The following is a 24,312-nucleotide window of genomic DNA, read 5'->3' as shown; positions in this document are numbered from 1 at the left end:
TTCCTTGGGTAATGGATAACGGGTGGGAACAGGGAGGAAGTGAGTATGAAATTGAGAGGAGCCATGGGCAGAGCCTGATGGATTAAAGCTGAGTCCAGTTTCTTTGAAGAACATAGAGGCACTTGCTGCCGGGGGTCGGCGGGCCGGGGGAACCTCTCTGCTGGGCATCCTGCTCCAATGCTGCCTTCTGATTTTTCAGTCTTTTTATTGCTCTTCGCCGTCTGTTCCTCAAAACCAAAGAATACATGTGTGCAGATGAGGATTTCCCTCAAGTGAGGCAGAACAGACAGCAGGCTGTAAATATTTTATACTTTCCAGGATCATTTTTTTCAGAATATTAAGAATTCATGCCAACGTTTGCCAATAGATACACTGAAGAATGTTTTACTGAGAGAAACAATTACGTTAGAGAAAGGTGGCATGAGCTGAGATGTCAAAGAGCTGTTGTGCCATTTAACTGAGCTTGGTTGACTCACCCACCCAGCGATGAAAATTGTACATGCCCTTCACCAATTATTTTTCTTTAATATATATAATCTTCTTATAGAAATTTGTAAATGCAATACATGAACCCTGTTCCAGCACCATCTGGGAGTGAACTTCTGAGAGGATGCCACAATACTGCCATACACTTTAGAGCACATTCCCTGCAGACCAGGATATTTTCCTGCTGTTTATTTTGCAGCACTGTGTGGCTACTGTGTGTGCGGCAAGAACTCTACCACTGAATTACACCCCACCCCCAGCACTGCCGGATTTTTTTCTTTTAATTACATTTCAAGATAGAATCTCACTCAATTGCCCAGGCTGTCTTGAACTTGTGATCCTTCTGCCTGAGCCTTTCTAATAGCTGAAATAATAGGCATGGGCCACCATACCAAGTGGATCTTCTACTTTTATGAGATGAATTATGGTGCCCTTATCTAACCAAATTCACATGTTGAAGTTCCAACCCCCGGGACCTCAAAATGTAATATTAAGACATTATTCCATAAAAGGTAATTAAGGTAAAATTAGGGTGTACACCAATCCTATGTGATTTATAGTGGTACAAGAAGAGGACATTTGTACACAAACAAATATATATATATATATTTTTTCCTCATTTGACTTTGCATTTTCTCATTCATGCGTTTTCATCAGTGTGGGCTCAGGATTCTGTTTTGTTCAAAGAGCTGTATCTTTCTGGGAGTTTCTGTGTTCCTTGGACCTGCTCTCATCATTCTTGGAGAACTCTCTTGAGTTTTGACATAATGTGTTCTCAGCTCATCTCAAACTTGGCCCCAGGCCTGGAATCTTCCATTTCTCTGGAGGACTCTGGTGTATATACACATGCATATTGGTATCTGCATCTCCAAACCTATCTGTATGAATTAACAGCCACAAGTTCTCAATAGTATTTTTTAATTCTGATCCAATTGTACAGGGTTCTTTCTTGTTTTTGCCCCTTTCATATTAACAGCTCTCTTCCCCATCAGCAAGAGGAGCAGCTTCTGCTGTCTTTCATAGATTCAGTCATTCCACCAGTTTTTCCATATGTGGTCAGTGTCCCTGCAGCCCCCTCTTAAGGTCCTCCCTCACCCACTTGAGCTTTAGCACTTCTCCCTCCTCACCTGTCCAGGCTCAATACTCTTATACTCAATTGCCCCCTCCCCGCTACTTGAGCTTCCATACCCATGAAGCCCCCCACCCACCCTAGGGATGCTCTTCTCATTCTGCTTGGGTTCTGGTCCCTACACAGGCCACATCCCCACTTCTGGACATCCTGTTCATTGGCACCCTGCTTTGGGCCACCCCTAGAATTATATGCTAGTTCTGGAATTTCACTTTGTCACATCTCATTCAAGATCGTAGGGCTGGAGGTGTAGCCTAACAGGTGCAAGGCCCTGGGTTTGATCTTCAGCACCAAAACAAATAAGCAAACAACACACAAACATACACACACAAAACAAAACAAACAAAAAACCAAGAAACAAACAAAACACCCTGGAACCTAAGTTGCTAGGAGTCACCAATAGCACATGGCAGGAACCCTGCTATTCCAAGGCTCCTACTGGTGGTCCCAGGATGCACCAGCCCCTTCACCTCCCTGTCCCTCCACCAGCCACAAATGAAACAAAGAGACACTTTTTGGGCAATCTGGTGTACACATGAGATGCCTTCAGAGGGCTGAAATATATATGTCCATTTGGTGGGCTGCATTCTTGGTTTCATGAAATACAGAATCTGGATTACAATCGAAAAGTGTAAATTGATCTTTGCTTGTCGATCAAGCTATTTAACCATCTTTTCTGTGACTCTTACAAGTCTAGTCTAGAGCAAGTTTGTAAGTCTTTGCTTGCCTTCAGACGTAACCCTGTCTACCTTAAAATCCCCACCTCTGCCCTCCCAGTATCTTCTGCTTTGTCCAGTGAGGCACCCTTCTCCTTGCTGCCTGACTCACCAGGAATGTTTTGTTGCACCCTTGATTTGCAACACCTTTTTCCCACCATCCCTCATTGCCCCTCCCTCTGCTCTGTGAAAATGTCCCCTTGAAGGTCTTTTGTGATGTCACTCTTAGTCTTCTCTGCTTGATCCCTGTGAAACGTGGACACTGCTTCCCATTCACTTCCTAATGTCCCCACGGTATTGGTTTCTGGGTTCATTTACTGGAGCTGCTCTTACAAAGCACCACAAACTGGGTGGTTTAAAAAAAATAGAAATTCACCCTTTCAGAGTTCAGGAGGCCAGAAGTCCAAAATTATGGCTTTGGTAGGCCACACTCCCTGTGCAGGCTCCAAGGAGGGTCCTTTCCAGCACCCCTGGTGTGCCTTGGCTTGTGGCTGCCTCACTCCATTCTCTGCCTCCATCTTCACGTGGCCTTCTTGTATCTCGGTGTCCTTTTCTCTTTCTTATTAGGATGTCTAATTAGATTCAGGGCCACCCTGATTCATTATGCTCCCTCTCCAGCCTTACCTTAATTACATCTACAAAGACCTGGTCTCCAGTTAAGGACACATTCCACAGCTCCTGGTGCATGTTGGGGATGCTACTTAACTGAGCACAGTGTCTAAGGTGAGCCTTGCCTCTGCCTCCCGACATACTGTCAGCTCTTGATGAGGGAGTCTGCCAGACTCTTTTGCTATGTGTACCATGCTCATGATGCTTACTCCCTTTCTCATGTCTTTGAGCACTGGGTACTTGAAGCATGTGTTTGGATGACAAAGATTCTAGGTCTCCAGTCCCATCTGTGCAATAGTCCAGTAGAGACACAACTGGTGTCCTCCATGCTGGCCTGCCTGAAGTTGTAGTCCAGCAAGCCCAGCAGGAACACATCATCATTCTGTCCCTGTGTCGACTGCCAGCCAGGTCCATTCCTAGTTCCTCACTGGGTCAGAGGCATCATTAACCATAATTGTTCAGGCTAAAGTTCTTAGTGTCATCTCTTATGCAGCAGTTTGAGAATTGTGGCAATGAAAGAGAAGCAGCATACCTTATAATGGGCTGATTGAAAAAGGAAATTACAGGGAGAATTTCCTTATAAGATGTATTCCCTTTGGGTAAGTTATGAAGTTAGCTCCGAATTGCTAAATAAGGTAAGATCACAAATTATTAGATTTTCACAGCCTCAAGTTTAAATAAGTTAAAGTTTTTCTAGTCTTCAAGTATTTAAAAATATCTTCAGGTTAGCTATCACTAATAGGAAGACCAATCTGAGAGGTAAATAATAAGGAAACAAGGGAGTTCTTTAGAAAATGGTGTTTAATAAAATAAATAGGCAATAAAGGTTTTACTTTTTCTTTAAATAGAGTTAAATACTGATTTGTTGTTGAGATTTCCCCCAAATTTCTCAATTTGTATTATTCTTTGCATTTTGAGACCCCATGGGTTTCAAGTATTAAGCTGTCCCTGGAAAATAATATTGAACATCTGTGGACACATCTTTGCTCTGTGGAAAAATGTGGCCTTTAACTGCAAAACTTCTTGTCTTTGTAATTTCGTAGGACTAGGTTAGAGCAATGCCAGATCACTAGTAGAGTGAGAAATGCATCCTTAGGTGACTTTTTTTTTTTTTTCCAGTACTGGGAATTGAACCCACAACTCATGCATGCTAGGTGAGCCTCTATGACAGAGCTACATCCCCAGCTGCAGTGATGTCATCTTATGCAAATGTCCCGGAGTGCACTATGCTAACACAAACATTCCAGAAGGAGTGACCCACTACACACCTGGGCTGTATGGTGCAATCTATATTTTATTTTTAAACATTTTTGTTAAGAGACTAAGGCAAAAATAGTTTCATTAGCCTGGCCCTACACAGGGTCAGAATCATAAATATCACTGTCTTCCACCTCCATGTCTTGTCCTACTGAAAGTTCTAAGGGACCGTAACAGGCAGGGATCCATCACCTCCTGTGAGGTCTTCTGGAACTCCTCCAAAGGGACTTTCCTTTAAAAAAATAACTAGAATACATTAAAATAGCTATAGAAGTATATGTATTAAATACAAGAGCCCACGACAGTCATTTATCATCATTATCAAGTATGGTGTGCTATTCATGGTTGACTTGCTATATTTTATACAACAGGTAGTGCAGTAGGTTTGTTTGCAGTGGTGTCACCAGGAACAGGTGAGTAGTGCATTGCAGTGTGGCTAAACGTGAGGCATCACTGGGCCATTGGAAATTTTCAACTCCTCTACAACCTTCTGGGACCATCTTCTCATGTGCAGCCGGTCACTGTGGAAACGTGTGAGCATGTGTGACACTGTAGCTGATGTCCATGGGGCTTCGCACATCGCTGCCCTCTTGTTCAGCTGGATATGTTTTTACCTCTAATCTTCATGTCCTTCTGGGTCCCTTTGTTATCTGCAGATAAACTGAGACTCAGAGAGGTTGAGTGAAATTGTCCATGTCACTCCAGTAAGTGGCAGAGCTAGGATTTCATTCCTTGGTTTGTCTTGCTCTAAGCTTTGTCCCCAACTATTCAACTATAATAACTTTGAAATTTGCAAGTCATAGTCTAAGACTCCTGATTTTCAAGGTACTATCAAGATCTCTTTCCCTGAAAAAAATGACTATAGGTTTCCAGTGTGACAACTGATTTCTATGTTGCTCCTTCCATGATGCACAGGAAAGCTTCTGGGTCCCCTCCAACCCCCACTGGATGATCTCATGTCCAGCACAGGGTAAGGAAATGGGATCAGAACTGTCTGACCTCCTGCTCCCTTGTGCATCAGAGACCAAGGAGCTCATGTTCTCTCAACGGGAAAACAATCACAGCTGGGAGCAGAACAGGACTCCTACAAGGAAAATCTTAGCAATGAACAAGGCCAGTGGGAGAAGGTAACACAGTGATAAAGGAAAATGTTATATTCATGGTGTAATGTATGAGAAAAGATTGCACAGCAAAAAGAAACCATTTCTGCTTTCCCGTGGTAAATCCCAGCATAACTCTTAGAACACAGTTAGACTCTATAACAAGGTTTTAAAAAGATAAGCAGAGTAACTTTAGCACTTCTCCAAATAGTTCTGCTCAATATAATTCAAACAAGGTAAATGAGTGGCATATTAAAAGTCCTTCAGAGCCAGGGATTTATTTCCTTTTTTTTTTTTTTTTTTTTTTGCTATGTAAACTATTTTGACCAGATGACAGAATCTAATTAAGCTAAACTCTTTTTTAAAGCACATTAAACAATTCAAAATTTCCTTTTCATTCTGAAAATATGTTTAAATTTGAATATGGGTCTCTTGTGAATGGTAATGAACAGTTAGTTTCTATGAACACTTCCTCATAATATCATCATTTCCACAAAGAACCGAGGGTATTTCTAAAGTCACGTCTGGGATTGCTCTCTGGCACTGATGCATCCAAAGGAGTTTGTGGTGACAGCTGTACAAGGCAGTAAGGTGAACAAAGACCTAAGTTCTCCTTTGAGCAGGAAATGAAGTGTACTCTAGCCTCAGCAGATGGGTGGCTTGGTGCTAATGCGCTGAGGAACACCCTGGTGCTTCTAATCCAGGCTCCTGATGTCTGTTCAGCCACAATGGAGAGAGCACTGTATCTGTGAAATGTCATCCAGCTCTGGTTTCACGGTTTTAAGGGGAAAAAAATGAAATAGCTCTGAGTGTCAAGGTTTTCTTCTGGTCTTCTAAATTTTTAAATTATGTTTTTTTTAAATTCTTTTCTTTCTTCAATATTATACATATATATATATATTTTGTATGTGTGTGTGGCGCTATTAGGAAGACCCTATTAATTTTCATATCCCCCTCCTAATGGCTCCTCCCCTTGGGGCCTGGGAGGGCTCAGCTGGAAGAGAGTCTGGAAACTGGGCCTCACCTTCCTGCCCCTCCCCCTCAGGCACATAGGAAGCCACATAAGTTGCATTAAGGGCACCGGGCTTTGACTCTCACCAGGAGAGTCAAACAATCTACCTCTGCAGCATGTTAAATGTCCTCCAGGAACTGAAGTACCTTCTTCTGTGTGCTGACTTTTATTAAATTACTGCAGATGTCATGTGAACAGATGCAGAGGGCCCTCAAGCAGCATAGCAGAGGAGGGGCCAGCATGGTCTCTTGAGTTCTGTTGGGAGAGCTTCTAGTACCACTTTGCATAGCATCTTACACATGTGGTATCTCATTGTTGCATGTTTGTTCAATACACAGAAAGGCTTTTGTCCTTAGTAAAAGGAGAGCTTCCTTACAAGGCCAAAACCAACTGCAGCAACAGATGAAGAGGCTGCTAAGGCACCAAGAGCTGAAGGTGGGGGCATTCTCTTGGCCAGCTGTCCCCAGCTATCCATGTCACTTCAGAATTCCATTAAAAATGATAGGTTTCTGGGCCCTGTCATAGATGCAGTGGCCCACCCCCAAGACACCGTGTGTTCTAGTGCTTAGATCCTGCAATGGGATCTTATTTGGGAAATCTTTGTGATGTAATCAAGGTTCTTGAGATGCCATCATCCTGGGTTATATGAATGGTCCCTAAATCCAATGACAGCTATCATTAGAAGGGAAGAGATGGGGAGATGGAGAGCAGAATTCTGGCCATGAAGTGACAGAGGCAGAAACTGTGGGAGGCAGCCACAAGGGCAGGGAGCCTTTTGGGGAGTGTGGTCTTGCTGGTGCTTTGTTGGCAGGTTCCTAGCCTCCAGAACTGTGGGAATAAGCCTGTTTTCAGGCCAGGTTGTGAACATTTATTTTGGTAGAATAAAATGGGCCTTGCTTAGGCCTACTGAAATCAAGTTTTAAAAATTTCCAGAGTGATTCTGAAAATCAGGCAGTTTAATGTTTTAGCCTTTTCATGGTCATGACCAAAGTACTGAACAAGAATAACTGAGAGGAGGAGAAGTTTATTTGGGGACTCATGGTTTCAGAGGTCTTAGTCCACAGACAACCGATTGCATTGCTCTGGGCCCAAGGTGAGGCAGAACCTCATGGGGAAGAGCACGGTGGAGGAAAGCAGCTCTCCTCCTACAGCCAGGAAGCACAGAGAGAAAGCAAGGGGGAGGGGACCACAGGGAAGATGCACCCTTCCAGGGCAGCTCCCAGTGACCCTCCTCCTCCAGCCATGCCCCACCTGCCTACAGTCACCACTCCATCAGTCCATTCACAGTAAGAAAGGCTGATTAGGTTACAGGCCTCATAATGGGAGGTTCTAGGGGACACCTTGTATCCAAGCCATAATAGGCAGTGCCATCTGAGTCAATGGTCTGGTTCTGAGTTTTGTGACACCTGCTGCACATTGAATGGTTTTAGAGGGGACACTTCCAGTGGTCATGCTCTGGTGACCCAGGCAGACAACTCTAATCGACTTGAGGTTGAGAAGCACCTGAGATATGGATCCATGCATCATCCCATGGGATGACTCCTCCATGTCCTGGCTGCCCCTGACGCCCTGCAGCTGCCCACACTGGAGCAGCCTGTCCTTTGTCTCCAGACTCTGTCCACGTTGCTCACCCTCCTTCCTGTGCACGCCTGCCCTCTGTTACCCTCTCTGTTTAAACCGAGGCATTACATACTTGCAGAGTGTGCAGATGGGGGGACACAGCCCTGTGTGTTGACAGTGGCCTGCATCTGTGGGACCCCCAGTCTCCTCTCCCAGGAAGGGTCCTATGCTGCCCCAATTCCCTCCCAGCCCTCATAGAAAGAGTGCTTAGCTTTTCCTGTCACTGGACTTCCCATGTGTTTGCTCCCAGGGTGCCGGGGTACCCTTGTTTCCCCACCACCTGTCCCTCATGCTCTGCCATAAGAAGAGGACTAGAGAGCGAAGCCACAACCGCCCAGTCCTCACACACTGGTGTTAGCAGTAAAAATAGCGTAAAAAGGAAATGACTTGATAATGATGAATGATGTAATCATATTTGATAAAGATGAAAATGAACACTTTTATAATTCTATAATATGAAAATTAGTGAGCCTATTAAGATTCATTTGTACTATTTGAAATGAGTTTTTTTGTATTATCCCACTTCATGCATCTATACGCTAAATAAAATCAACATCAATTACTGTGATATTTAACTTAATCAATGTAGGCGTCTTATTTGAATTATCAATAAATACAATTGACAGTATTTTTTGGCAGCCCATCACACACTGTAGCCGGCGGCTTCCAGGAAAAACATGGCTGATTTCCATCATCTGTGCCAAAGACAAAGGATCCTGTCTGGTTCATGGAAAAATCAATACATTGATAGTTGCAATACAGTATGTACCTGCTGCTGTTGAGTTGTCTTCTGTCTGATCTTGGACAGTCCTAATAAAATGCCAACGAGGCAGGTATTGTCATCACTTGAGAGATGAGGAAACTGAAATGTACAGGGTGAAGAAACAGGGAAGGCAACACTTGGTAATAAAACTCTTGGGATTTGAAAATCAAACAGGCCTGGGTTCAAATCCCTGGTTCCAGGCTCATAAAAAAGATGAACTTGAGGCACATATTGCCTTAAGGTGGCTCCCCAAAGGTGGATATTTCCCTTTCATCACTTTCTAATCTCTGGAACCTATGAATGCTACATTCTTATATGGCAAAAGATGTGACTGGGTGAAGGATCTTGAAAGCATGCACTTATTCTGGGTGATATGGTGGGCCCTAAGTTCCACCACATGCATCCTTGTAGGCCAGACCCATAACAGAAGACAGAGCAGAAGCTATGTGCAGGGGGAGGCAGAGACTGGAGAATGTGGGGCCACTAGAAGCTAGGAGAGGTGGGGAGGATCTCCAGCACCTCCAGATGGAGCATGGCCCTGCCTGCAGCTAGAATTTGGTCTCCAGAGCTGTGAGACCACACATTTGTTTCTTTAAACCACCCCATTGGTGGTACTTTGCTTTGGCAGCCTCAGGGAGCAGACACACCCTGCTCCCTCCTCATTCCCTGCTCCCTCCTTCATACCTCACATATGCTTTTCAGTTTCCACTCCTCAGGGTGAAACGTCCAGCTTAGGAAAAGTCTGATTAGTCTGAGATGGATGGAAACCCCCTTTTTTTCTCCAGAGAGCACTGAAAGGAGAACTCGGGCAGTGGTTTTTCTTCTTGAAGCCTGGGCGAGAGGTCAGAGGACCCCCTGGTTTCCATGGCCATGGAGAATGACCAGGTCAAGCCAAGTAGGTTGTATCTATGTTCATCAGGGATATTGGTCTTAAGCTTTCTTTCCTTGATTTGTCTTTTGCTTTGGTATCAAGGTGAAACTAGCCTCATAGAATGAGTTTGGAAAGGTTTCTCCTTTTTCTATTTCATGGAATAATTTGAGGAGGATTGGTGTTAGTTCTTCTTTGAAGGTATGGTAGAACTTGGCAGAGAATCTGTCCGGTCCAGGGCTTTTATTTGTTGGTAAGCTTTTGATGCTTTCTTCAATTTCATTGCTTGAAAATGATCTGTTTAAATTTTCTATGTCCTCCTGATTCCATATGGATAGATTATATGTCTCTAGAAATTTGATGATGTCTTCAAGATTTTCTATTATATTGGGGTATAAATTTTCAAAATAGTTTCTGATTATTTTTTGTATTTCAGTAGTGTCCATGGTGATATTTCCTTTTCATCACGAGTTTTAAACTTTGATTTTTTCCCTCTTTCTCTTGGTTAGCTTGGCTAAGGATTTATTAATTTTATTTTTTTTCAGAGTCAACTTTTTGTTTTATTGATTTTTTTTTTCATTTCAACTTCATTGATTTCAGCTCTTACTTTAAGTATTTTCTTTCACTGCTATTGGTGTTGATTTGTTCTTTTTTCCAGGGCCTTGAGGTGTAATATTAGGTTATTTATTTGATGATTTTCTATTATTTTAATGAATGAGCTCAATGCAATGACCTTTCCTCTTAGAACGACCTTAATAGTCTTCCAGAGATTTTGATGTCACTATTCTAATTTACTTCCAAGTATTTTTAAAGTTTCAGCTCTGATTTTTTCTGTTATATATTCATCATTCAATAGTGTATTATTAGTCTCCATGTGTTAGAGTAGCTTCTTTTTTTAAAAAAAATCATCAATGATTTCTAATTTCATTGCATTATGACCTGATAGAATGTAAGGTACTAGCTCTACTTTTTTGTATTTGCCAAGAGTTGCTTTGTGGCCTAAGATAGAGTCTATTTTAGGGAAGGATCCATATGTTGCTTAGAAAAAAGTCTATTTAATCATTAATGAGTGAAATATTCTACATATGTCTGTTAAATCTAAATTATTAACTGTAGTTTTTTGTTCTATAGCTTATTTATTTAGTTTTTCTTTGGAAGATATATCCAGTGGGCTAGGCTGCCCAAGTCCGGCTAGGCAAAATAACTGAGAGGTGACAAGCAACTTGAAGGTTGAAGCAGGAACTACTTTATTGCCAGTGAACTCAGCAGGAACTGAGAACACAAAGTAGCGGGCACCCAGGGTAGCAGGAGCCGCCTCTCTGCCGGACTGTAGAGGTACATATACCCAACTAATTACACACAGCTTAACTTAATTGACATCATCTTGACACAGCAGTCAGTCATTAAGGAATCCTCATCATCTTAATGGCTTGCTGGTGTTACTTCACAAATCACTCCTCTTGGCATACTACCAGGCGCCATCTTAACTTGATTGTGGCCCTCATCAGGTATGTTAAAATCACTTAGTATTATTGTGTTGTGGTCTATTTGATTTTTGAAATTGAGAAGGGTTTGTTTGATGTACGTAGATGCTCCATTGTTTGGGGCATAAATACTTATGATTGTTATGTCTTGTTGCTGTGTAATTTCCTTATTCAGTAACAAAATGTCCTTCTTTGTCCCTTATGATTGACTTTGGCTTGACATCTATTTTATCTGATATGAGGATAGAAACAGCTGCTTGTTTTATAAGATCCATGTGAATGATGTTTTTTTTCCCCATATTTTACCTTCAGTCTGTGGATGTCTTTGTCTATGAGGTGGGTGAGTCTCTTAGAGACAGCATATTGTTAAGTTTTTTAAAAAATCCTATCTGCCAGTCTGTATCTTTCGATTAATGAGCTTAGGCCATTTACATTCAATGTTATTATTCAGAAATGATTTTTATTCCTTGTCATTTTGATTTATTTCTGTGTTTAATTTGAATTAATATCTCCTTTAATTAACTATTCTTCTGGTGTAGTTCTTCCCTTTGCTGATTTTCATCTTTATTTTTCATTTCTTCTTCATAAAATATTTTTTTGAGTATGTTTTGTAGTGCAGACTTTCTAGTTGTGAAGCCTTTTAAGTTTTATTTATCATGGAATGTTTTTATTTTATTGTCAATTCTGAAGCTTATTTTCACTGGGTGTAGTATTCTTGGCTGCCATCCATTTTCGTTCACAGCTTGGTATATAACATTCCAAGACCTTTGAGGATCTGGGTTGACAAATCAACTGGGATCTGAATTGTTTATCTCTAAAGGTTAAGTCATTTTTCTTTAACAATTTTAAAAATTCTTTCCTTATTCTGTATGTTAGAGACATTTTCTTAATAATGTGGCTTGGTGTGGGTCTGTTGCAATCTTGTATATTTGGAGCCCTGAAAGCCTCTTGTATTTGATTTTCCATTTTATTCTTAATGGTTGGGAAAACTTCTGATATTATTTCATTGAAAAGATTGTGCATTCCTTTAGTTCATATCTCTGAGTCTTCATTTATCCTGATAAATCTTATATTTGCTCTTTTCATGTTATACCATGTTTTTGGGGAGTTCTGTTCATGGTCTCTTTTACATCTTTTCTCTTTGGTCAAGATTTATTTTCAAGATTATATGTTTTTTCTTCATTGCCTGAAACTTTATCTTCCAAGTGGTCTATTCTGTTGATGCTTTCCATTGAATTTTTTTTAATTGATCCCTTCATTTTGAGGATTTCTACTTGAATTTTTCCAAAATCTCTGTTGAAGTGATCTTTCACTTCAATTTTCTATCTGATTGTATTCCTTATAACATTCTTTATCTTGCAGATCAGTTTTTCACTGTGATATGAACTTTCTAAACTCCTTCTCTGACATTTCTTACACTGTGCTGGTATCAATGGATTCTTTTATTGAAGTTTTTTTAAAATTCATTTGGGGTGGTTTTTTCCCCATGCTTTTTCATATTATTTGTGTGTCTAACTATCTAACAGTATGGATCTGAGGCAGGAGAGTTTCTACCTTGTGGACTTATAGTGTCCCTGAACGTTTCCAGCACCTCGCTGTTTAGGGGGAGAAAAATAACAACAACCACTAATGTAAACAATATACAGCATTAAACCAAACAGTTCCTACTATGACATCTACATGTTGTCACAATAAACAGAAATGATGTGATCAAGTATTGTCTACAGTAAAAACAGTAAGTTTGCAAAAGGATTTATATCCCTAAGTGGAACTCCATCAATTAGAAGTTGGCAAGTTATATTTGGGTAAGAGTAAAAGAAACAGAAGTAACATCCCTGTATTAGTTTACTAAATGGAAGGAAGTGAATAAAGCATTCCTGGTACAGTTGTAAAGGGGCCTGCAAGGTAGTTAGGCTGGAATCTCATTCCTCAGTAAGCAGAACCTCACAAAACTTCTGACTTGAAACCTGTCTCTTCATTTAGGAGATAAAGACCATGAAGAGGAAACGCTGCCTGACTCTTAATGCTCATAAGATTTCACTGACTAGGCATGAAGGGACAACCGCCTGAGAAGATAATGACCAAATCATCTGTAAATGCACAGAATGATAGAGGAGGGATATTGGGCAGTCAGATATGTCCTTGAGATTTTTGAACAGAATTCAGAGAAGATGGGAGAAGAAGCCTATGGACAGAGATGCCAGAATAAAAGCTGCTTAAAGATGCTCAAATAAGTAACTAAAAAATTACACATTATGTTTTTCTGTATTAGATAGAAGAAGCTCTCATGGGCTCAGAAATGTTTCCTTTGGAAATAATTAGGTTTCTTAAACATACATGAAAGTAACTTGGTAAGCTTAGAACTTAAGGGACATGGGTATGTAATAAAATGGGAGGTAAGTAAAGCTGAATACAGAGAAAGCAAATGGTCTTAAACCAAACAACAGGGTCAGAGAGGGTGACTAAATCCCCACTTAAGCACAGATGCCAGGGTTCTTTGTCCAGGTGCAGTTTGACAACTGCTATGAGGTCTGAAATCAGGTCAGATTTTTTGAATTTTAAGATGGTAGGAAGAACTTCTCAGCCTGTTACATGTTGTCACCTCAGGGAAATAAAAACACAGGAATAGAGCATTCTACTGGGACGGACAGGAAACACTAACTAGGAGACGGAGCCCACGTCCAGAGCTCAGCCTGTCACTTCACATGTGTTACAGCAGGGAGACAGGCACATTGCTCAGATTCTTTCTACACTTTCTACATGTTTGAGATTTTTAGAATTAAAATTAATCATTTAAAACAAGCACTTAAACCAAAACATTCACTAGTGTAAGGAGGGAGATAAACTAAGTGGGTGAGATAGCCTGGGAGTCCTTCTACCCCCAATAGCCTACAATCTCAAGAATACATTGGAAACCCCTGCACTCACAGTTCTGCAGGAGAAGAAGAAACACCTGACTGCGGAGACACCATTCAGAAGCCACTATGGAGAGAGATGTTTCTAAACTACCCAGTACACACAGCACTTAAGTGTCACATGAGCAGTACTTTTAAGAGGAAGTCATTTTTTTAAAGAAATTCCTAGCAAAGACTTCAAATTAAATAGGGTGGTCATATTAAAAAAAAAAAAATTAAAAAGACCTAATACACACATTTAAATGGCCTCCATTGCTTTCTAGGCTTTTCTTAGCAATATAAAGTATCAGCATAAGCTTTGAGTGGGCTGGAAACACCTCATGGTGCCCTGGTTTAGGCACTTGCACCCTCATCTCACTCAGTCACCCCAACCTCTGGTGAGGGCTGACCAGCTAAGGTTACTAGGAGAGGAGGGGTGAGAGCCAGGCACCTGGCCACAGAGCCTGCGCTTTTCCACTAGGGATAATGCTCCCATCTGGTGCCGGGGCAATGAGATGGGCTTCTAAACCCATGTACAACCTTTCCTAATGTATTCATCACCTGGTTCACTACAGTTCTCAAATATTTTCACATGTATCTCATGTCAGATTCCAAAGTACACGAATCTTTTAGTTGTAACTTTATTCTTTAGGCTTAACACAACTATACAATATAAAAAAGCATAAAATATTGAAATCTGTTCTTTTTCAGTAACAAAAAATTCTCATCATAAAAGATGCAAAAATGCTGTCATGATTGACACTTTAATGAGGAAACATAAAATACGCTTTCATGATTTTTCACAAGAAAATCCTTAACGTGGCTTGTCTAAGCTGTCGGAGACCCTGTTCCTTCGCTGTTGGGAGTGCGCGGCGCCCTTGCTGGGCGCAGGCTGCCGGCTCAGTCCTCGCGGCCTCGGTTGTCCTCGATCACGATAGTCCTTCGAGGGTAGGAGTCCACTTCCACAAACACGTACTGAAACTCGTAGTCGCCACCCGCCGGGTTCTGGAAAGCACGCGTCTCCAGCCTGACTGCCTTCCAGCGCCGGCCCGCGCCCTCCACCCCACGGCCGCCCCGCCTGGCCCGTCCCCCCGCTGGCCCCGCTGGCCCCGCTGGCCCACCTGCCTCACTTCAGCGAACACCGTCCCCTGCTTGCCCGGCTCGGAGCCCTCGATGTAGAACTTGACGCGCAGGTGCTTCAGCCCGTCTCTCACGTACTCGATGAAGCTGCGGAGGAAGGGGCCGAAGTAAGACCGAGTCCCGGAGGCCACCGGAGGCCACCCGGAGGCCACCCGCCTCTCCCGCCGTGGCACCTGACGTGCTGCCTCCGCCCGCGGCGCGTCATCTCCCCGTAGCCTCTCACGGGCTCCCCGAAGACGCTGACCACCTGCGGAGAAGGCGCTGGTCAGTTCCAGGGAGCCGCTCTGCACACCACGTGCCTTCGGGAAAGCCGGGAAGGCCCGGTCCCTTTAAAACACGGTGACTCCATGATGCGGACGCCAGGAAAGGAGGTTGTGTAGCGAAAGTCATCCCTGATGGAAACAGACCTTCTGGCACTCACCTGTAGTGGCCAAGGTGGGCTAGAGGAAGCTGCTCCACTTCGTTTACAAAAGAACACAAACAGTGCCTAAACATTCCTCTAACACTTCGTGGTTTCAAGGTAAAAAATGTACGAACACTTTGAATGACATTTAATATATGGGGTTTAATGCCCAAAACTGTGATCTTGAAATGAGTCAAGTCACTCAAACAGTGAGGAAAAAAACCCAAGAATTAATAGCATATTCAAAATCAGGTGTGAATCTACTATTGTTAATGGTAAAATTCACATGAAGTAGAAATGTATTTTTTATTTAACTTAAAAAGCAAATGCTTTGGAACTCTCTCTAAAAAATACAAATTTGATGTCAAACTTAAAAAGAAAAAAATTGACCCTCAATTTTGTAAAATTGTCTTTGTCTCTTTGCTGAGCATCTTTACTATCACAATTTCCAGACACAAAAGAAAAGGATACTATGTAAGATGAGAGATATTTAAGATCTGTGTGCCTGAAACCAAGGAACCACTGTCCAAATAATTTACTTTAATAGACTAAACACATCAGTATCAGAACATTAGGAGTATCTATTTTTTAATCAAGCATGGTGCCTAAGAATCCTTGGGACCTTAAAAACTACTGACAAAACTGAATTGTTAAAACTTAATTATTGTTCAGAGTTCCTTTTGGAAGCAAACTAAGTTATGACCCTAGTAATATCATACTCTGTGTTTATTCTATAGATTTTGTTTTGTTCAAAATGCCATAAATCCTATGAGACGCTGGGTTTGTGAAACACTAAAATTCTTCACCTGTTCTCAGAGATGCATCCTGATATCTAACTAGGTTTCTACTGATATTATTTTTGTAAACTATAAAAGCAGATAACTTAGATATAATACAATCCAAATATAATTTGATTCCCAATAACCACAGTAGCAACCTTTTTTAGTCCCTGCCCATTTTCAACTCTCTCAGGGACAGTTCTCACTTCCTGCCTCCCTCTCCACGGTTCACATAGACTAACAACCAGAGTCCAGTTCAGAGAAATCAACACATTGAAAAGCAAAATGCCAGCGCCCACTGGCTGCTGAGCCACACACCTGACACGACCAGAGACTGATGTAGCACTCAGAGCCCTGCTCCAGGGTACCCAGCACAGCACACCACGCTGAGAAAACCTGTGGCCTTCATCTTGCCCCTGGCTGAGGACTGTAGACTCTGCTTCTCTGAACTCACTTCTTGGGCCCTTTCAAGGTATCAAAATTAGGATTTCAGCAAGGAATGCTTTTCAATGCTGAAGCTTTCCCCCAAGGGAGTAAGGAATCTGTCACACACGGGCCATGATGTCTTGCAAACTGTGACTGGATGGTCATGATCTAAAGCCTTCCTTCTGGAAGGTTCCTTCAGAAACCACAGTGTGGCTGCATGTCGACTCCTCCCAGGGAATGGCTGAGGAAGGTTGTGCCCAGCAGGGTAAGATGTGGAAACCGACCAGCTTGGATTTGGGTTCTGGCTCTCACCTAGTTCAGTGATTGACGCTGAGTTAGTTAATAATGCCAGTTTTCCCCTCTGCAACTGGAGACAAGAGTAAGACCTAATGCCAAGGACCTCTGCGAGACTTAATGAGATGATGCACGGAGTCACTAAGCACTGCCTGGCACATGCCGTACTTTTGGCAATGTTAACCATTATTGTCATGATCACAAGACCACGAAACAGGTATTTTAAAAGACTAGAAACAGACTGCTTGAGTTTGACACTTTGATGATTATCTATGAGCAACTAGTACAATTAGGATGAAAACATCCACACACAGACCTTTGGGTGCTTGTGACCCAAGCATTTCAAGTACAGAACAAACACTTAACGTAATCACAACCCAACCACTATGTGCTGTTCCATGAATCCCCTGGGTTCAGAACTGTATTTTAGTTGGGCCCATTTCTGCCTCCCCCACATGTTCTCCCTCTCATCAGAGAACTAACCTCGGGATGTGATCTGCATTTTTCTAAGGCTTTCCCATATACCTTACTAGGACTGGATGAAGAAAAGAGTTCTCTGAAAATCGTGTAGAACAAGCCACCTGAAAATCACAGGAAAAGATGATGAAGCAAACTAAGAGTGAGAGATGAAGATATGTTAGTGAAAAAAATGTTCAGCGACGTTGTACTTGCTGTTTTTGGCAACCTGTTACGCCGATTCCAATGACCACGATGACTAAGTAGGTGATATCTCTTCCAGCTTCTTTCACTGTAAAGAGAAAATGCCAAGGAGTCACAGGTGTGTCCCCTCTGAGCAGGCCCACTTCCAGCTTCTTTGACATTGCAGCAGGGGTCATGTGAAGTCAGAGTCAAAAGAAGCAGAGCTGGTGCCTTCTCAGTGGCAGCTCTGGAATCTCCCTATGCTTTGGAGTTTTAGCAGGATCTCAGAGCAGTGCCTAGGAGTCTCTAGTTTTTACTTCATCTAATGTTATAATCTTGATACTGTCTTACTTTCTAAGAGGAGGACTCCTCATCCAGTCTCTTAGAAATAAGAACAAGTGCCACGTATCAGGCAGCTCTGGACACAGGTCCAGTGCACAGATTAAGAAGTGTTGGCTTTGTCAACCAAAGAGACCAAAACGATCATTAAACCTTAACAGTCAGTAACATTCCCAAATGCCATCCTTCTGTAACCCCACTGACTGGTGCATAAAATACAAAGAGAACTGAATTCAGAACAGGAATTTATCTCAACGGAAGAATTATGAATCAAACAAACTTAAAAAAAAAAAGAAGAATCTACATAGAGACTACACTGCATTTATTTTTTCCCACATAGATAAAAGATGTCCAGATGGATTAAAGAGAAATTCTGGGAGCTAAATAAATTCAATCAAGACATGTTTATGCAAAAAATTGCAATTACAACTACACTGTTTAATTGATGCTGAAAAAGTACATTTCTTCCTTAGCATTAGTTTACATATTTGATTTATTCACCACTTTAGGAAGACTTCTTTGTTTTGAACCTGGGGATGTTCTGCCATTGAGCTACAATCCTACCTTAAAAGATGTGATTAAAACAATAAAAATAGTGCATCTGCCAAATCTGTTCAGCTCATGAGACTGATCTAAAAAATAATTCTCACCACAAATCCCATTTCTTTACTTAGGTTCAGATGTGGAAAAGCCTGTGGTGACACCACCTCATTCCATCTCATCACTGTCATAACACCTTGATAACTATCAATTGCCAGTAGCGTACCAGCCCCCAACTGGGAGTATACTGATAGCTTCATTTGAGCCTATTACCTGAATCAGGTCACAGGCTCCATACCTTGGATTTCTGATTGTCTCTTTCTCAATACATTCATTCCTGATAGGCTGTCTTCTCTATTTATTCAATCACAGATAGCTACTACATATCTACTATGTATAAAGGCTGTGCTGAATATTATCCACATTTTATGCATTCAAAAAATTTCTATTGCTAATATATAAGTATCACCAATGGAAGCTGCTCATTGCTTACCTTACTCTTCTTGACCTCTTAGACCTATCTTCATACCTAAAAACCTCATTAGTATTTGTTTCTGCAATTCTCCACACTACCTGCAGTGGGTGCTGTGGTGCAGTATGGGTACTTCTGGCTGCAGGGAGGAGTGGTAGCTGACAGTTTTCAGTTCCTCTCTGCAAATTCCTTCACCAGAAAAGAGCTTTCTCACCTAGGTCATGGCCTGCCTAGTTTCAGAGTTCACTGACCACTGGCTGAAGCCCTTCTTGCAAGTGCACTTGAGCTCCTCCCTCTGCCAATACTGCTTTCCTTAACCCTCAATGTCCTTATGCAAATCTGTTGTCTGTTTCCCTGGGATGATCTACAACAGGTGCTACCAGGAGTGGTCCAATGAAGCAATTCCAAATTGAAATTTTGGAAATGGATCACCAGCCACTCACTGGCAATGAGGACTCTCCGTGCCTGGTGGTAGATGGAGCATTGACAGGCCCCAGCATGCAATTCTAGGCAACTGTTGCAGCTTTTGCCCACCATGATGAGCTGGAATGGAATAGTGGGAAACAAGAATGCACTGGTTGGTGTTATTTTGAAAAATCTGGAGGACTAGGTAATTTTAGGACTGGTGTTGCATGGTTGTGGGGGGAAGAGGGATGTACTGGGGAAGGCAGGGGAGAGTTTGGTAATAATCTTCACCAGTGAAGGTGAAGTGGGAAAAGCAAGAGAGATTTGGGGCATAGGAGATTCAGGCTGCACCCAGAAGACAGAAAAGGCTGAGGGTCAGGGCCAAGGTAATAGAGTAGCAAAGAGGCTGGCATGGCAAACAAGTCAGCTCTGCCAAGCTGGGGCCATGCCCTGATTGGGGCGTAAAGGGAATGTGAAGCTTGGTACAAGAATATTGAGGTCAATGCTCTAAAAAAATCTGTTATATTCAGATTCTCCTGAAAAAGCGGCTCACTCCTTCCCCATTAAAATCTATAATGTCTTACTTCTTAAAGATTAGGTGAGGCTTCTGCCTAGCAAGACACATACTCTCCTCAAGAAGTGTCTACAACCTCCTTTCCTGGCCAAGGTACAACATAACTTGGGTGTGAGAAGGAGAAAAATAAACCATACTGTGAATACTGCTTGGAAAACATATACATGACTTTTTCTTAAAGGGTGTGTGTCAAGGTCACAGAATACAAACATGGCTGATTGAGAGTTGATTTACATGGGGTACCCTCCTGAGATCAAGAACATAACAATCAGGTAAGCGCCCCAGGAACTGAAGTGCAGTCATGTCTGCTCTTGGAAACTCAGAAACAGTGATGGTCCCCATGAAGTGATGTGAAAATGAGAGGACAGAAGTGGCAAACAATGGAGCAAAGGCTCATCAGGCATGCTAGAGTGGATACTAGAGAGAACTCTGAACCCAGCAGCTAGCCACGTTTCATAGGAGGGCTTGGAGGGCACTTTACCAAAGCTTTAAGGAAGCCATAGTTATACCTTACAGAGCAGGGCAGTGGTCTCCATTATACTCCCACCAACCTTCCCCTTCAAAAACCAGACAGATGCTAGAGAATAATGCGGATCAATGCAAACTAAACCAAGTAGCAGTCCCAATGTAGATGTAATAATGCCAAACATGGGAACTTTATGGGAGCACATTTATACAGCCTCATGGCATTGGCCGGTGATCTGAAGAATGCCTTCTTTTCTACCTCTATTGAGGAGGAGCAGAAGTAGTGCATGGTAATAAAAATGGGATACCTGTGGCCTTGCCCAGGATTTGCTTACTTTCTCACTCTCTGTAATGTGGCCAGTGGCTATCATATTGGATAACACAGATATAAAACATTTCCATTATTGCACAAAGTTTTATTTGGACAATGCTGTTTCAAACATTCAGCAAAATCACCTGTTTGACTGTTATGTAGATGCCATTTTGTTGGAGCCAATAAGTAGTAAGTGGCAAGTGTACTGGAAAATTTGGTAAGATATATGCTTCATGTGTGAATGATGGGCCTGACAAAGGCCTAAACAACAACAAAAAAAATTGTTAGATTCAGAGGCTCACTAACCATATCAATGAGACCTGCAGGAGGTACTGTCTCAGACATGCCATGCCATTCTGTCCCATGAAAAAAAGGGCAAATTCTTGCATTCTACACTGTGACCGCAATGCATGGCAGGTCTTTTTGCATTTTGGAGGCAGTGTATTCCACACTTGAAAATACTGCTCCCATTCATTCACTGAGTAACAAGAAGTGCTGTCACCTTTGGATGGGATCCACATCAAGAAAGGATTCTATGGCAGGTCCAGTCTGTAGTGCAAGCAACAGTGGCCCTTGAGCCAGAGTAACTGATATATATGCATACCTTTATCTTCCATTTCTGCATATCAGTTTTTTTGTGTGTGTGCTAAACTGCTATCCTAAACAAAAGATTATATTTTTGGCATGTTCAGCAGATTACAAAACAATTGGCAGGATACCAATTTTTGTTAAAAATCAGGAATATTAACTGAAATAACACAAATTATTATCTAAACAATTGTTTTATCTGCGACATATAATTATGAGTGCCTGAATTGCTTTCTGTGCCTTTCATTTTTTCTACCACATACTTGTGAAATGAAGAACACAACAATAAGAAAAAAATTAAACTTAAAATACCTGTTAAAATACCTTTGACTTTTCCGACTAAATTACATTTCATCTTTCCTGTTTGTATGTTCTATTACTGCACCTAACGTGTGAGGGCAAGGGATGTTCTGGATGTCTTTCACTTTATAGTCTACAAAGTGTAGCTCAGTATCTGGGAACAGCATCAATTATTCCATGAAGTGATTACTGAGTTTTTCCTATTGGTTGTAACTTGATAATCTCTCTCTCTTCAATCTATCCTATCCAATTTCTCTTTCTCATAGGCATTGAAACACATGCTGAGAAAAATCTCCTAGACAGTATGCGACAAAATGATCAAATTCAAGATCAACTTCCATATGTCTAAATTCGAATTTTTGAAACCTGGTCCTAAACAGTTTAACGGTTCTTCTGTTGAATCGTTTTTCCCTCCTTAGGTGTAAACTTGGTAGAAGGACATGCTCAGCTCTTGTCAGGTTGACTGGAAGACAAGTACCGCCTTTACCTTTCTGGGAGGTTGAGACTGCGGTTTCCGCTCTCCGATCTCTGTGCACCGACACTTGCTTGCGGCGGTCCTCCTGTGCGTTGCAGGGGCTCGGTCCCTGTGTCCAGATCGTTTTCTGGACGAGTCCAAGAACAGATCTAGGTTGCGCCGCTTTCTTCGGCTCTCGCAAGCCCCACCTCAAACTGGGCTGAGTCTTCAAGGCAGCCCTGTGAAGCCCACGGTCTGGCAGCAACAGCCGCTTCCCCGAGGACCCGTGCAGCCTCTCCGCGTACTGCAGAGCTCTTAGGACAGTACAGATCATCTTCACAGAAAGCCGTCCCGCTCAGGGACGCCACGAAGCAGCAAAGCTTCGCAATCCACAACACGACTGGCCGGCCACGCACAAATCCACACCTTCACGTTCCACGGCGTCCGCCTCCCTCCCGGCCTCCAACTTGCTTGAGAGAGCCCTGACCCTTCCGCGCTGACATTCACGCCCTACTGCTCCGCAGAGCAGCCTGGGAAACCCCTGGGTGTCTGGGAATGGCAGTTCCCGGACCGTGCTGCACACTCGGGGGCCGCGCGAGGGCCGCGGCAAGCACTGCATCTCCCACAATGCAAGGCGGCCAAGCGCGTTGTCCCTCTCCGCGCCTCCCAGAGGCCTCTACGCGTCTGGCCACGCATGCGCCGCGCATCATCCGGCGGCAGGGGGAGGGGCCGCAGGAACTTGTGCCTCAGTCCTGGTAGGTCCAGCAGAGGTTGCAAGAATCAAATAAGCAGATGTAAACTGTGTGTTCTCCTGATCGTTCTGGAGAAGGCTGTGTTAACTGGAGAATCCTTCGCCCCATGGTGGCCCATTTGAACTTATTGGCAAATCATTTCATTTCTGTGTTTTTTCTCAAGAAAACCAGACAACAGCTAAGTGAAAATGAACGGGGATGCCAAAAAGCAGGCAAGGGTGTCGTAAAGTCCCAGCGGCGGACTTGATGCCTGGCGTCCTGGGCATCAGAACGACGCGGGCATGGGAAAGAAGCCGGCCCCAAAGCGTCTAGAACGCCTTCTGGTAGCTAGGCGACAACGTCAGTAGCGCCAGTGCACGCACGCGCGAAGGCGGCCGCGCTTCTGCGCTTGCGCAGAGCCTAGGCGCTCTCCGAAGGTCGCGCCGCTGGGCGGGCCCCACCAGGTCTCCATGGCGACCGGACGCGGGCGGATCCTGAGGCAGCACTGGTTTGGCCTCCAGGCGCAGCGCGGGCCCCTCCAGGGTGGCGGCTGGCCGCGGGGCAGCGCGGGGCCGGCCGCGTGGCGTGCCGGGGCCACCGGGTTCAGGTGACAGTGGGGTCCACTGGCGTGTCTACCCCATCCGTGAACCCTTGGCGGACGTCCCCGCCTGCTGCCCTCGAGCGAGTGCTTTTATTGGTCGGACGTCGCCACGTGACTGGTGGCGCGCTCTTTTTTTTTTTTTTAAACGCGGGAAAGGGTGCAGGACGGTAGAAAGGTCCCCTCACCCTGGAAAAGTGGGTTTCCTACTCTTTGGTACTTCCCGGGAAGAGCCCAGCGCCGCCCGCGCGGCAGGCTCTGCCAGTGTCTGCAGGAGTCTGGGGCGGGAATCCCCCCTTGCCCTAGGTGTGGGCCAGGAGCGGCAACCCCCCGGACCTTCCTGGGGCTGACCTGCTGGCGGCTGGGCGCCGTCGCTCCCCGGCACGGTCCTCTGGTGGAGGCTGGTCGGGGAGGCGCTGCGCCGCCGCCGCGGGCCAGGTCGCCAGTTCCACACAGGACCCTGCCCTGCCGGCGCCTCTCTTAGGCTTGGGGACCCAGGGAGGCCTCTCTGCAGTGTGGGTGGCCAGGGTGGGGGGGGTGGGGGGGTGGCGCCGCCCTCCAGCCGAATCCGGTTTGACCCGAGGAGGGGACTCCATCCGGGAGGTCCCGAGTGCCTGCGAGCTGCTGAGGCACCGCACTTCGTCCCGTTTCCTCGCCAGCTGTGTCTGGCCCTGTCCCCGTTATTCTGTGCAGGAATAATGCTAAGGATTCCCTGTTCCCAAGGCTGTGGGGCTACGAAGCGAAAGGCCAATTGTCTTGAAGCCTTCGATGTTACCTCAAGTTTTTTTTCCCCCTCCCCTGACTGGAGGAGTGCATCTGTCCTCCCTGGTCCCCGCTACTCCGCGTCGCCTGGTCTCTGAAGCACAGCCCCGTTCTTCAGTGCCACGACAGCAGTTCTTGTTTGAAAGGCTATA

General features: G+C 43.8%; 2 protein-coding genes across 4 annotated transcripts in view; one reads left to right on the top strand and one right to left on the bottom strand.

The window, feature by feature from the left end:
* Positions 1-14,563: 14,563 nt before the first annotated feature.
* Positions 14,564-22,597, bottom strand: TIMM21 (translocase of inner mitochondrial membrane 21). Of its 3 annotated transcripts, none has more exons than XM_081263453.1 (6): positions 22,103-22,597; positions 17,666-17,728; positions 17,506-17,561; positions 15,252-15,325; positions 15,060-15,165; positions 14,564-14,943 (listed from the first exon to the last, which is right to left on the bottom strand). In XM_081263453.1, the coding sequence occupies exons 1-6, from the start codon at positions 22,401-22,403 to the stop codon at positions 14,839-14,841; spliced, it is 705 nt and encodes a 234-aa protein (XP_081119579.1). In that variant the 5' UTR covers positions 22,404-22,597; the 3' UTR covers positions 14,564-14,838. The 3 variants fall into 3 exon arrangements, with proteins under 3 accessions (XP_081119579.1, XP_081119578.1, XP_081119580.1); XM_081263452.1 differs by having other exon boundaries at positions 17,464-17,561; positions 22,103-22,596; XM_081263454.1 differs by lacking the exon at positions 17,506-17,561 and having other exon boundaries at positions 17,649-17,728; positions 22,103-22,596.
* A 673-nt stretch (positions 22,598-23,270) lies between these two features.
* The window catches only part of FBXO15 (F-box protein 15), a gene marked incomplete at both ends in the record, with an annotated part of 61,416 nt that continues 60,374 nt past the window's right edge, over positions 23,271-24,312 (top strand). Inside the window, one exon of the mRNA XM_081262857.1 lies at positions 23,271-23,407. Coding sequence (XP_081118983.1) covers positions 23,271-23,407 — 137 coding nt within the window. The remainder of the gene's footprint in view (positions 23,408-24,312) is intronic.

The sequence above is a fragment of the Spermophilus citellus genome (genome assembly GCF_964194105.1).
Source record: "Spermophilus citellus genome assembly, chromosome: 12".
NCBI classification, from domain to species: domain Eukaryota; kingdom Metazoa; phylum Chordata; class Mammalia; order Rodentia; family Sciuridae; genus Spermophilus; species Spermophilus citellus.
The sequence above is the reverse complement of the archived record's forward strand: the minus strand, read 5'-3'. Positions and strand labels throughout refer to the sequence as shown.

Bases quoted from the DNA above. Each gene is read 5' to 3' on its own strand.
- TIMM21 (XM_081263452.1), bottom strand. From the start codon at position 22,403: ATGATCTGTACTGTCCTAAGAGCTCTGCAGTACGCGGAGAGGCTGCAC. The intron at 17,562-17,665 runs GTTGCCAAAAAC...TGTGATTTTCAG, and splicing joins CATTGGAATCGGCGTAACAG to GTGGCTTGTTCTACACGATT. The intron at 15,326-17,463 runs GTTAGTTCTCTG...CCTTCTCCGCAG, and splicing joins AATGCAGATCACATCCCGAG to GTGGTCAGCGTCTTCGGGGA.